General features: G+C 61.3%; 2 protein-coding genes across 4 annotated transcripts; both read right to left on the minus strand.

Annotated features, from left to right (window-relative positions):
• Nucleotides 1–1,918: 1,918 nt before the first annotated feature.
• Nucleotides 1,919–3,210, minus strand: GP1BB (glycoprotein Ib platelet subunit beta). The gene is made up of 2 exons (XM_066365370.1): nucleotides 3,077–3,210; nucleotides 1,919–2,813 (listed from the first exon to the last, which is right to left on the minus strand). Exons 1-2 carry the CDS (start codon nucleotides 3,201–3,203, stop codon nucleotides 2,215–2,217), a joined length of 726 nt encoding a protein of 241 aa, XP_066221467.1. The 5' UTR covers nucleotides 3,204–3,210; the 3' UTR covers nucleotides 1,919–2,214.
• A 135-nt stretch (nucleotides 3,211–3,345) lies between these two features.
• SEPTIN5 (septin 5) lies at nucleotides 3,346–12,196 on the minus strand. 3 transcript variants are annotated; one of them, XM_066365368.1, is made up of 12 exons: nucleotides 12,050–12,196; nucleotides 11,899–11,909; nucleotides 7,178–7,274; nucleotides 6,990–7,076; nucleotides 6,612–6,735; nucleotides 6,369–6,503; nucleotides 6,101–6,218; nucleotides 5,869–5,970; nucleotides 5,060–5,156; nucleotides 4,838–4,973; nucleotides 4,473–4,575; nucleotides 3,346–4,348 (listed from the first exon to the last, which is right to left on the minus strand). In XM_066365368.1, exons 1-12 carry the CDS (start codon nucleotides 12,090–12,092, stop codon nucleotides 4,292–4,294), a joined length of 1,110 nt encoding a protein of 369 aa, XP_066221465.1. In that variant the 5' UTR covers nucleotides 12,093–12,196; the 3' UTR covers nucleotides 3,346–4,291. The 3 variants fall into 3 exon arrangements, with proteins under 3 accessions (XP_066221465.1, XP_066221464.1, XP_066221463.1); XM_066365367.1 differs by having other exon boundaries at nucleotides 11,899–11,912; XM_066365366.1 differs by lacking the exons at nucleotides 11,899–11,909; nucleotides 12,050–12,196 and adding an exon at nucleotides 7,915–8,284.
• Nucleotides 12,197–12,407: the final 211 nt, after the last annotated feature.

The following is a 12,407-nucleotide window of genomic DNA, read 5'->3' on the forward strand; positions in this document are numbered from 1 at the left end:
ACTGTACTGCCAGCCTCTTTCCTCCATCCTTCCCCTTCAGGGCCCCCATGCCCACCTTCTCCTCTGGGCACTGGCCCAGGAGCCCTCAAGCCTGTGGGCAGTGAGCAGAGGAGCTGGGCTCTTGCTGACCACCCCCCACAGCTCCTTTTGAGGCCTGATCCCACCACCCAGGGAAGCCTACTTGTCTTAGCTAAGGTCACCTAGGACCCCCAAGGCTACTTCCTCCTGGGCCCTGCATTTTTCCTCTTGAGGGCTTCTGTGAGGAAGAAAGAGGAGGTCCCCAGGGGCCTGGTCTCAGCCACAAAGGAAACTCTAGGTTCAGCAGAAGATCCATTTGTGGGCACTGGTTTCCTCCTCTGGAAATTAGGAGGATGCCCTCTTCCTGCACCATGTTGAGACTGGGTTTAGGAAGTTGCCTGTGTACCTTACTGTGGAAGGACCATCACCTCTGACCCCAACCTGGCTCTGGGGGTGCTGGGCCACTGCTGGGGAGGGCAGTGTGGCAGTTCATTTGTACAAAGGGGTCACTGTCTCCGATGTGGTGATAAGCCTGGAAGGACAGCCGGATGCCTCGCACCTGCCTACAAAGGCAAGGGTGGCTCCTGCCTCACGTCCCACCAGTAGCCCCAAGATAGCATCAGCCCAACCGGAGAGTCATCCGTCTTGTCCTACAAAGGCCAGGACAAAGGCCATGTCAGTGGCAGCCTCCCCGACCCGGTCAGTGGGGGCCTGGGCCTTCCTGTGCCAGGCGGCTGAGGCCCAGGCCTGAGGCTCCACTGGGGTCCTGTTTGGGGTCCAAGGAGTAGCCTTCATTGTTCACAGGACCATACAGGTGGAGGTCACATCTGGGCAGGAGTTGGGACACACCAGTTCCTCATTTGGGCACCCTGGGTCCCCTATAAGCAGCCTGTGTAGCACTGGGGTGCCCACAGTGGAGTCCCCAATAGCTGAGGGTCAGGCGTGACTTAAGGCCCTGAGAAGCCCCTGGCTGGTCTGTTTAGTCAGAAGCACCTTCCTGCAGTGAGCCGCAGCAAGAGGAAGACATGATTCCTTCCGCCCCTTGGTGCCCATTTACCCCTGCAGGGTCCTTCCATGGACCCCACCTCGCATGGCTTGGGTTTCGCCCCACCATCCCCCCAGAGCTTCTCACTAGATGCCCCAGGAGTTCCAGAGGTATGCCACCAGACGGTCCTCACTATCCCCAATTTATCCCCTACCGCTCTGAGACTGTCACCAGGGAAACCTTACACACTGAACTGTCCTCAGAGCCACCTCAAGGCCCTTCACTGACCCCAGAAACTGCCTTTCAGAGCATGCCCTCTCTCTCACAATACTGCCCTGCAATATCTCCACTGTCCCCACAGTTTTTGCTGTCCCCACAGTGTTATTACTCCCTAGTGTCCTCACTATCCCCACAATGTCCTTGCGGTTCCCACAGTTCTCACTACCCTATAATGTCCTCAGTGCCCCTGGTTCTCACTCCCCACAGTGTCCTGACTACCCAATAGGGTCCTCACTGTTCACAGTGTCCTCCTCCCCAGTGTCCTCATGGTCCCAAAGTATCCTTATAGTGCCCTCACTTGTCCCCAGTGTCCTCCTCTTCACTGTATTCTCACTGTCCTCAAAGTGAGACAGTGCCCCAGTCTCCTCTGTCTCAGTGTCTTCACTGTCCCCACAATGTCCTCACTCTCTCCATAGAGTACTCACTGCCCACACTGTCCTCAGTGTTCCTACTTCCCAGTGTCCTCACTTCCCTACAGTGTGTCAAAGTGTTCCTTCCCACTTGAACTTCTGTGAGTCAGTGACTAGGGAGTTCAGAGGTTATGTGGGGTGAATGGAGATGTATGTCCCCTTGAGCTGCTTCTCAGAACTTTTCCTGTGGTTTGGGGAAGAAGGTTTACAGGTCGTGGGTGTAGAAACTGGTCAGATCCCCAGAAGGGTTTATTCGGCACTGGAATTTGACACGAGGGACCCTGCATGGTCTGGGCTGCAGTTAGCCCCTTGGACCTGCCTAAGCGTCCAGGGTTTGGGGTCGCCACGTTAGCGGCCGGCTTGCAGCAGTTGGACAACCGTGAACCGGGGCCTGCAGTGGGTGGCGGGCATGGGAGGTGGTGCCTGGGTGGAGGAGAGTGAGTCCAGGTTAGGGCGAGGGCTCTTCGGTACGGGGACCTGTCGAATTGGCGGGCTGCTTTGCTCAGCGCCAGTCCGCTCCTTTCAGGACTCGCTGCCTTCGGCCGGCTCCGCCACTAGCGGGGCGGTCAGCGACAGGCGGTGCGCAGCACGGGCGCGCAGCCTCCGCAGGCGGCGCAGCAGCAGCGCCAGCAGCAGCGCATGCAGCAGCCCGAGGCCCAGCAGCACCAGCTGTGCCACCAGAGTCCCCCAGCAGAGCACGCCAGGCGAGCAGGCAGCGCGAAGCTCCTGCTCGGTCAGGTAAGGCAATAGGCGGTCGCGCAGCGCTGGGGGCGCGGCGCAGCGCAGGTTGCGGTAGAGCGCGCGTTCCGGCCGGCCGGCCAGCCAGGCGCGCAGCGGCACCAAGCGGCAGTCGCAGCGCCAGGGGTTGGCGCCCAGGTGTACCGCGCGCAACACCGGCAATTCGTCCAGCAGCCCCAGCGGCAGCGCCGTCAAGTTGTTGCCTGTCAGCACCAGTTCTGTTGTGTCCGGTGGGAAGGCGACCGGCAGCGAGGCCCACGTCAGCCCGCGGCGCCCACAGTCCACACGCGTCCCGGCACAGTGACACGGCGCGGGGCAGCCTGCAGCCGGGCGGCTCGGCGGCGCGAGCAGCAGGAGCAAAAAGCTCAGCGCTCCACGCGGCCCTGGAAAGGAAGCGCCGCGGTGAGCTGGGTGGCCCGCTGGGCACCTGAATGGGGCCTTAAGCCCCTGGAATGCCCGGTCTGACTCCAGCCCCGGAGACCCGCCCCCCTCCCCCCATTACCCGCAAGCGCCACCCAGACTACGCGGGCACTGGCTGAAGTTTCCTCTGTCTGACCCCAATCTCCCGTACTGTAGCCAAAACGACTGGAGCACCTCCCAACCCGACTCTTCTCAGGGAGTGGCCTGGCCCAGCCACCAGACTCACCAGAGCCCATGGTGAGAGGACGATGGCCCAGCTTGCTCTGGAGCTGGAGACGTTTGCGGAGAACCAGGCGATAAGGCCGACCCGCCCCTGCCAGACCCCTCGCTACCGGTACACCGACCACAGCCATTGCCGTCCCGCCAGAAATAACCCCAAGGCTGCCGGGACGGGCGCTGCGGCCGCCGATAGAGCGCTATCGCCAGGGCCAGCGCAGCCCGCGCTTCCGCCCCCACTAGCTCCCAGGGGCGCAAGGAGCACTCGAACACGGGCAGTGACGTTCACCAACATTGTTCTCCTGTCACCAGGACAGGACGGCATTCACAACTTAACAAAACTGGAGAATGGGGCTTGGGAAAGGGTTCATGCGGGTAGAGGGATGGTGGGGGGCCAGGGACAAGGGCTAGGGAACCCAGGGCAACAATGCTGCTGGGGAGAGGGACCCCCAGCCACAGGCAGGGAGCAGCAATCTGGGCATGAGTATTGCCAGGGGATGGCCCACAGTCCACTGCTCCTGGAACCCTCCACAAACCGTAGGGTGGGGGAGAAGCGTAGGCTATCTCTGGCATTCCAGCCCCCACCATCCTTGCCTGCAGCTGGCTGGCCTCCTTAGGTCTGGAGAGATTCTAAGTGTCTGTCCCCCCCTCCCCCCCCACTGAGCTACAGGATAGGGAGGGAAGAGAGGACCTGGTCCACATCCACACAAAGTGAGGCCTCAGCATATGCTGGGTGGCCCACAGGAGCAGGGAACACAGCGCTCTAGTCTGTGCTGTGGCACAGGAGTGGGGGAATAGGTCTGAGACCCCGGGTATCTGCTTCCCCTTTCTGCCTTGGTTTACCTGCCTGCCTGAGTAGGGCCTGGAGTTTGAGTGCTGTGACCTTCTGGGGTGGGGGTAAAATCTCAAAAGTCACAGCCCAACCTAGCTCCTCCCTCAAGGCCAGAAGTGGGCCATTGCTCAGACCCCACGGGAACATACAAATGAGGGGAGGGGCTGTTGCTGAGAATAAATTAGGGTTGGCTGGGGGCTGTCACCCCGTGTCTCTGGGTCAGGTGGGAAACAGTCCGGGTCTAGGCCACTCTGGGACTGGGGTTGTGTCCAGGCCTGTCAGAGATCCAGATTAATCCAGGGTCCAGTCCAGGCCAGTTGGGGTCCAGGGGTAGGAAGGGCCAGTCTGGAAACTGGCAGTATATATCCATGGCAATGTGGGGCTGGGGCGGGGTCACTGGTCCTGCATTTGCTGCTTCATCTTCTGCAGCATCTCCTGCATGCGCCTCAGCTGGGGAGTGGGGCAGGAACAAAAGAAGTGGGGAGAGAAATGAGACGGAAGGTCCTGGCTCAGTCCCCACCCCCTAGCCTTTACTTCTCCCTCCATTGCCCCCCCCCCATCACGCTTCACCAACCTCCTCATCCTTCATCCTGATAAGCTTCTCCGTCTCAGTGTCTGGAGTGGGCAGTGGCAGGATGGGGATGGGGCTCTCCATGCGGCTGTCCTGGGTCAGTTTGCTGCAGGGGGGACAAGAGAAACAGTGCTGCTGGGAGGTTCAACCTCTACCCTGCTACTACCAAGGCTGCCCTCCTGAGCTCTCACAACTGGGACTGGTTGGGGCGGCGGGCGGCGGGGGGACACACACCAGGTGCTGGGGAGCCGATTTGGGGGCTGGGGCAAGGTTCAAGTCTGGGTGGGAGGCCAGGACAAGGTCTGGTTACAGAGATGCATGAGGTCACAGGATGCACATCCGGATTTGGGGCGGGATGGTTGACACACCTGGTCATCTGCTGGATGCAGTGTGCGCGGTAGTTCTCGTAGTGCACGTCGCATGTCACATCTTTGAGGTCATGCATGTGTGTGCGGATGAGCATGTTGCGCAGCTTCACGAAGTCGCAGTGCGCCTGGTTCTCCACTGCAGGGTGGGAGTGGGAAGTGGGTGGGGCGCCAGCCCACAGGAGCCTTCCCACCTAGCACACTGTGCCCTACGCATGGACTCACCCTCCACGATCCCCCAGGGGTACAGTCGCCCCCGGACTCGCTGTCCCTTGGCCTCCACCACCGTGTTGCTGCCAATAACTGCGAAGGGTGCGCTCTCCTGGGGAGGAGCAGGTGCAAGGGCTCACGCCCAATTAGTATGGGTATGGGGTTAGTGGTTGGAAAGGGGCATGGGCACTCAGTGCCAGATCAGCATCACCATTAATGACCTCTTCCCAAAAAGATGCTGGAGTCACTCCCCTACACACCCCTTTCTGGCCTCTCTGCTTCTGGCTGAGGCCAGAGCTGATACAGCTTACATCCTAGGACCTGGGAGTGAGCCTAAGCCTCCTAGTAATGCCCTGCTGACTTTGGTTGGGAATAAGAGCCTGCCTGACCTTCTGGCTTTGTAACCATCTGTCCCCAGCTTGGGCTTGATCACAACCACTCTAGCTGCTGGGGTACTCAAAGCCACCCCCACCCTCTGTTGTACAGATTTCTGGAAGCCAGTATATACAGAGCCCAGTGGCTACTCGCCGGGCTCTTTTCTTGGTGACTCATGAGAAGACTGGGGAACAGGGTTAGGGTGGGGGACTGGCCAGCAGCTGTTCCTTTGGGTCCTGGCAAGAGCTTCGTAACCACGAGAGATCCAAATACATAAGCCAGGCAGGAACATTTGCGACCCTATCCTCTCAGGCTAGGTGAAAAGACTACTGCCCAGATTAAAGACTGCTATCCCACCCCCCCAAGTTGGGCCTGGGCACTCAGCCTTCCTCTGAGCCCCATGTGAACTGGATTTTAGTTCCCTCCTTCTCACTGGGCTGTATGCTCACCTTCAGTTCTCGATCCTGCTGTTTGAAGTCCTCGTCCTCGTCTGAGTCACACTCAGGGAACTGGTACACATGGATCCCGAACTTGTCAATCTCCTCTCGGATCTGTGTGGGGCAGGGATGTCAGATGAGGAACTAAAGGTCCCCTGGGCCCAGTTTGGTGGCACCCAGGTGCTCTGAACCTGGTGCTCTCAGCCCCAGTCCTGGGACAGGCCCCGCTGCCACACAGACTCACCCGCTCCTTCAGCTTCCGGATCTCACTGGGGACCAGACAGTCAGCTTTGGCAATGAGGGGCACAATGTTCACCTTCTCGTGCAGAGCCTTCATGAAACCCACGTCTACTGGCCGCAGCCTGCAGGGAGCAGCGAGGATAGTGAGGGGCTGGTGGGGGTGACAGTAGAGCAGGGAAATGTGGGGGAGAGTTATGGGAGGGGATGGCTATGGGGGCTTGGGTGACTCTCTGTGGAGGTGGGTGGCCCCTGGCCCAAAGACAGTCACGCACCCGTGCCCGAACGGAGAGATGAAGTACAGGCAGCAGTGTACCCGGTTGTCTTGGATGTTCTTGCGGTTGAGGCCACTTTCATCCCGGAAATACTGCTCAAACTGCTGGTCTACATAGTCAGTAATGGGTTTCCAGCTGTGGGCAAGGGGTGCATGAGGCCAGGCTCTGAAGGCAGCATGCTGGCACCAGGGGGAGGCTGGGTCAGCCTGGGCAGTAACTGCCCCCCAGTCAGGCCTTCCTCACCACTCAGAGTTGTTCACAGCGTCCCCAAAGCCGGGTGTATCCACGATGGTGAGCTTTAGCTTGACGCCCTTCTCCTCGATGTCCACTGTGTGCTTCAGGATCTCTACTGTCTGGCTGATGCGCTCTGTAGGGAAGGAGACATGGTTTGAAGGAGCCACTTTGACCCTTACCCCCAACCCTGAGCAGCCAGGATCCTGTTCTCAGCCATCCTAGTTTTTGGCCCTGGCCCTGACTGTGGTTGGGTCACTTCTCTGGGATCCTGAACAGAAGACCCATGTTGTGGGAGAGAGGAAGGGGCTGGAACTGGAAGGGCACCCTTCGACTGGTCACACAGGAGGGCATGGTGAACTAGTGCAGGGCAGCTCAGGGTCCACTCACCCTCAGCACTGAGAAGCTTCCGGTCCTTGTACAGGTCGGTCAAGAAGAGGCTGTGGACCAGTGTGGACTTCCCCAGACCCGACTCACCTGCCCACAGGTATACTGAAGTCAGATTGGGTCTGAGGCCCCAAAAGAGCCTGGCCTGCCAGTGGCCCCAGCCACCCCACCTGGGAGTCTGGCGCACTCACCAGCTACCATGAGTGTGAAATCGAAGCCTTTCTTCACTGACTTTCGGTGCACCTGGTTGGGCAGTGTGGCAAAGCCCACGTACTGCTTGTCGATATCCTGAGCGGCAGGGGCAAGATAGGTCAGGGGTACCCTAGGGCTCCTGGGCAGCCCCATACCCTGTCCACTGTTCAGCTCAGGTAAGGTGGTAGCAGAGGACAGAGTCCCTAGGGTTGGGCATTTCAACAGCAGATAGGGGGTGAGGGCCTGTGGGCAAAGGCCTGGAGGTGGGAAAGCAGGTCAGGGAGTAGCTGGTGGAGGGACCCTTGCCCGGCCTCAGGGAGGGGCTTTGCAGGGTCCCTAGTCTGTCTGTGTGGAGGGGGAGATGTCCAGCCGCACAGACACAGGCAATGTCCTCCCTTGAGTGGTGAAAAGCAGGCACAAAAACCAAGACCCTTTGGACATGCCCCAGGCCCTTCACAGGCAGGAGAAGGCCAGCCTCATTACTCACCCCTCCCAAGTGTACCAGGGGGTGGGAGGCCCCCGTGTGGCCCGGATCCAGCCGCGGGGGTGGCTGGTTGCAGCAACGTTGGAGAAGGGGCTATTTATAGATGCCGGCGCTGAGCCTCCCCCGGCGGCGGGGACCCACCCCTTGTGGACCCTGGCCCTGCTGGCCCCTGTCACATCCCAGAGCCCTGGGGCCTGGCCCTAGCAGGAGCACACACACTGACCCACATTCCACTCCCCTCTCCACACACACCTTGAGCCGCCTCTGAGCCTGGGTCCGCGGCGAGAGCAGCTGTTCCACCAGGCGGTCCTGGGGGGCTGCCAAGGAGTCCATCGCAGCGACTCCCCCCCAGACCCTGCTGGCGCCTTCGGACCCCAGACCGGGCCAGGCCAACACGGGCCTGGAGTTCTCGAGGGACTTAGATGCGGTAGTGCCTCGAAGCCCTGCTCTCGTTCCCGTTTTAGGAACACAATAACTGAAGCCAGGAGATCGGACGTGGCCCACCCGGGGTGCCACCGACCCCGGAGGCCTTGCGAGCCATCCCCCTGCCTCTGCGGACCCGCCCTGAGACGCGCGGCGTCGCAGCCACAGCCTGCCCCGCTGTGCACGCGAACCAGAGGCGGGGCTCCGCGCAGAGACCGCCCCACCCGCCGTCGCCGGGAAACAGTCGCCTGGAAATTGGGCCGCGGGCGGAGCCACCGGAAAGCTGCCGCGGAGGGCAGGGCCGAGCACAGGCGTGGGGGCACGGGGCGAGGACAGGGACCCCGCTGCCGGATCCGCAGCATCAGTCCAAGCGTCAGGACAACTGGCGTAAAGTGGGGAAAGGAGAGGCGGGATCCCACAGGCAGGCCGGTGGTGGGGGCGGGGAACTGTGACCGCTGCAGCCCACCCCTCCAGAGGCGCAGTGTAGCTTCCGTCCGCCAGAGGGCGCCAAAAGGCCGTTCCCCTGCCCCACGCGCACCTACGCGGGACCAGCCCGTGCACTCTGCTTTCCTCGCAGACTCCGCCTGAAAACCACCAGCTATGTCACGGCGGCCGGACTGCCCACGGGCACACCCCTCCCAGCACTGCCCCTTCCCGTGTGTGTGTGTGTGTGTGTGTGTGTGTGTGTGTGTGTCTACTTAACAGGCGTAACCCCCACCCCCACCCCACCCCGACATATGGGAAAACCGGGCGACCCCTCCCAGCACTGCCCCTTCCCGTGTGTGTGTGTGTGTGTGTGTGTGTGTGTGTGTGTGTGTCTACTTAACAGGCGTAACCCCCACCCCCACCCCACCCCGACATATGGGAAAACCGGGCGAGGACAGAGTCCACCTTTCCCATGAATCAGAGCCAACCACCTCAGCCTGGACCTGCTCCTCCGCCCCTGCTCTAACTACCTCACCCAGGCCCTCGGAGACTTGGAGCAGGAAGGAGCCAGTCAGGGCATTAGCCACCTACCCTGCTCTACCTCTGGAAACTTGGAAGCTGCGGCCAGCATGTCGCTCTACAAACCTGAAGGCCACCCATGCACTGCCATGACTATCCTCAGAAAGCCTTGGCAGCAGAGGTGGGGGTGTGTGGAGTGGGTCCCCCTTCCTGCAGGCACCCTTTGGGCTTCTCTGCCTGCTCTGACCCACAGAATTGGGTGCATGGGTACTGGAGAGCTCCCAGCTTAGCCTTCTCCCCATGGGGCCACCCCAGGGACCACAGTGGTCTTCTGAGCCACCAAATCCTCATTATCCCTCTAGTACCTCACTAGAATCTGAACAAGACAGTGCAAGCTAGCCAGGAAGGGCGGTCTGGCAAGTAGCTAGGGTATAAAGAGACGTGTCCTCTAGGCTATGTGTGTCAGTAGGGATAATCAGTGCCTCAGCTGTCCCCCTGCCGCCCCTCGTTGAGGAGCCTCTGTCCCCTTGTTCAGGCTTGTGGCGTTGCTGTGGGGTCAGGAGCCGCTGGCACCTGGGAGTGGGCCCACAGCTTTCTTTTGAGAGGAGAGTGGGGGAAGCCACAGGACCCCCAGCTCTTCCAGACAAGCCCGCAGTCCTTGCTCCAAGAAATCCTCCTCACTGGCCCTGCTGACCTGCAGGCCTCTGGGTTGAGTCTACTTTAGACATGGCCTTCAGCCCAACAACCCAGAAAACTGGCACCTCGAGCCCAGGGCATCTCCAGGAAGACAAACAGACCTGGGTCTGGGCTCAGGCTGAGAGGGAGCCTCAGTACTCCACAGCCTGGTGTCTAACAGAGCTTGTGGCTCTCAGATAGCTTCATTTCTCCCACTGGTAAGGCACAGCCTCTGGGAGGCACAGGTCAGGCGGGTGAGAGTCTCACTCCCGTCACCCAACTGTGCCCAAACAGAGCCTGTGGACTCCCTGGGGGAGCCCCGAGGAAGGTGCCCTGCCACCCCCTTTCTCTGGTCCTGAAGCACACAGCAAATTCTCCTCAGGGCTTCCCAAGCCCTAGACACAGCTGTGCCCACCTCCTCCTGGAGCCTGAGACTCTCGAGGCATTTCCATTCTTAGAATCACCCGAGTCAGCCCTGGAAGCAGTCACCAGAGCCAACAGAGCCTCCATCACTGCCTGAGACTGGGTGGGGGTTGGGGGAGGGGGCACAGAGGGCCACTAGAGCCATCCCTGCTGCCTGAGATGGAGTGGAAGCACAGAGAGCCACCAGAGCTCCCGTCACCCCCTTTCACAGAATGTGGACAGGCTGCAGCTCAGTAATACAACAGTAACAGTGAAGCCACATTTGCTCCCCCACCCAGGCCCATAGAAGCCGGCCACAAACACCTGGCTCCCTGGCCCTGCTCCCATGTCTCCCCCTCTGGCTGCATGGTGCCCCCTCCTTCAGGTCCTATGGGCAGGGGATGGGTGAAGCTGGCCCAGCTGACTTCAAGATGGGGGACATACAGAGGCCTGAAGGCACTCACATCCTGCTGGAGGGGTCCCTGGGTGGTGCTGGGCAGCAACTGCTTAGCCCTGTGACTCCATGTGATTGTAGGCCCAGGATAAGCCATGGGGGTTGGTATCCCAGGCCTTCCCTCCTTCTCCCTCAAACAATGGCCTGGCAGCTTGTGTCCCTGCATTTCAGGCATTGTCTGACCTGCCCATGATGGGGAGGCAAGTCCCCAGCCTGGGCTCCCTGGGGAGCCCCTCACTGGCAGAGTGAGGTTGATGGGGCCCCTCCCTACGGGCCTCTCACTCCCAGGGCAGGGTGTTTTTCTGCAGGAGACTGGCCTCTGGCAGCCAATGACTCCCAGCCCCTACATTACCTACTAGGCCACACTCGCCCACCTGCCTCATCCTGGGCCAGCATTTCAGGGTTCCCAGCATCTACCTGGTGTATGAACCCCCATCCCCAACAGGGCTTCCAGGGCCACCCTGATGTCAGAGTTAGGCCTGTCTTTTCTCCCTGAAACATGATTGTTCTCAAGCCAGAGAGTCCCGAACATGGCTGTTCTAGAGCCCTCAGCCCACCTGGTTACCCTTCCCCACTTCACTTTCCAGGTCTCCAGCTCTGTTTAACCCCAACCTTATCTGGGTTTCACAGTTGGTGCCCAGGCCAGCCCCATGTTGGGTCCTGCATTCCAGGAGGATGGGGACCAAGCCAATCCCTTTGGGTGGCCACAAGCCTGTTTGTACCCATTGGGTTGGAAGACCCATGCTGGGCTACATTATGACTCAGACCAGGCCCTGGAGACTCCCAGCCTGGGAAAGACGCCTAGCCACAGATCAACCCACTCAAATTGGTGTGGGGGGAATGAGAGCATAAGATGCAGAGAGTGGGGTGAGGCTTCCCTGTGGGGCTGTTCAGGGTCTCTGTGCTAGCTGGTGGATACAGAGACCACCGCCTCCAGAGTCCCTGGGTGGTGCAGGGTCCCCCAGCCTGTGGCCTACCATAACCAGTAGCCTCTGGCCTGCTATAACCAGTTCATTCCAAACCCTCAGCACAGGGCCTAAGCCCAAGTCAGCCTGGGATGCAGGCGCTGGTCCAATGGGAGAAAGGCACCTGGCCAGTACCCACATCCTGGGTGGGGTGCACCGTCCTGCTGCGAGGGTCAGAGGCCAGGCCCTTGTGGTATGGTGCCCACTCCTCCCATCTGCAGCCTCAGGCACTGCAGCACTGCCCAAGCTGACAATCGGTTATCCCAACAGGGTGGGGTGATGGCCGGTGGGGGCGGGGTCGCGTCTGGGCGCCTGCAGCGTTGGTGCCACAATAGGTGACAGCCAGCCGAGTGAGCGGCGGCGCGCACGTACCTGCTTGTCCTCTGCTAGGTCGGGGTCGGGGTCAGGTCGGGGTTGGGTCCGAGTGGTTCCGGGCCGGCGGGCGGGAGAGAGACGGAGAGACACAGTGAGAGACGGGCAGGCGGCGGGGACAAAGGCGCGCGCGGGCGGGCGCCAGGCTCACCTGGAGTCGCCAGCTTGCTCTTGTACCGCAGGCCTGTGCTCATGGTGGCCGCCAGCGGGGGACGTGCGGCGGCGGGCGCGCGGGCGGGGCGCGGCGACGAGCGGCAAGGCCGAGGCCGGGCTGCGGGGTGACCGGCCCTCCGCGCGCCGCCGCCCGCCCCGCCCGTGCACCCGGCAGCCAATCGGCGCCCGCCGCGCCCACGCGCGACCCGGCGCGGCCCGCGGGGGCGGGGACCCGGGCGCCCCCCTACCCGCGGCCGCGGCCTGGGTGCCACGCCCTCCCCTCCATCTGTCTGAGGCACCGTGCTCACTGTCCAACACCGTGCCCCACCTCCCTTGTCCCCTCGCCCAGGCTTAGT

This window comes from Saccopteryx leptura, chromosome 2 (genome assembly GCF_036850995.1).
Source record: "Saccopteryx leptura isolate mSacLep1 chromosome 2, mSacLep1_pri_phased_curated, whole genome shotgun sequence".
Taxonomy (NCBI): Eukaryota; Metazoa; Chordata; class Mammalia; order Chiroptera; family Emballonuridae; genus Saccopteryx; species Saccopteryx leptura.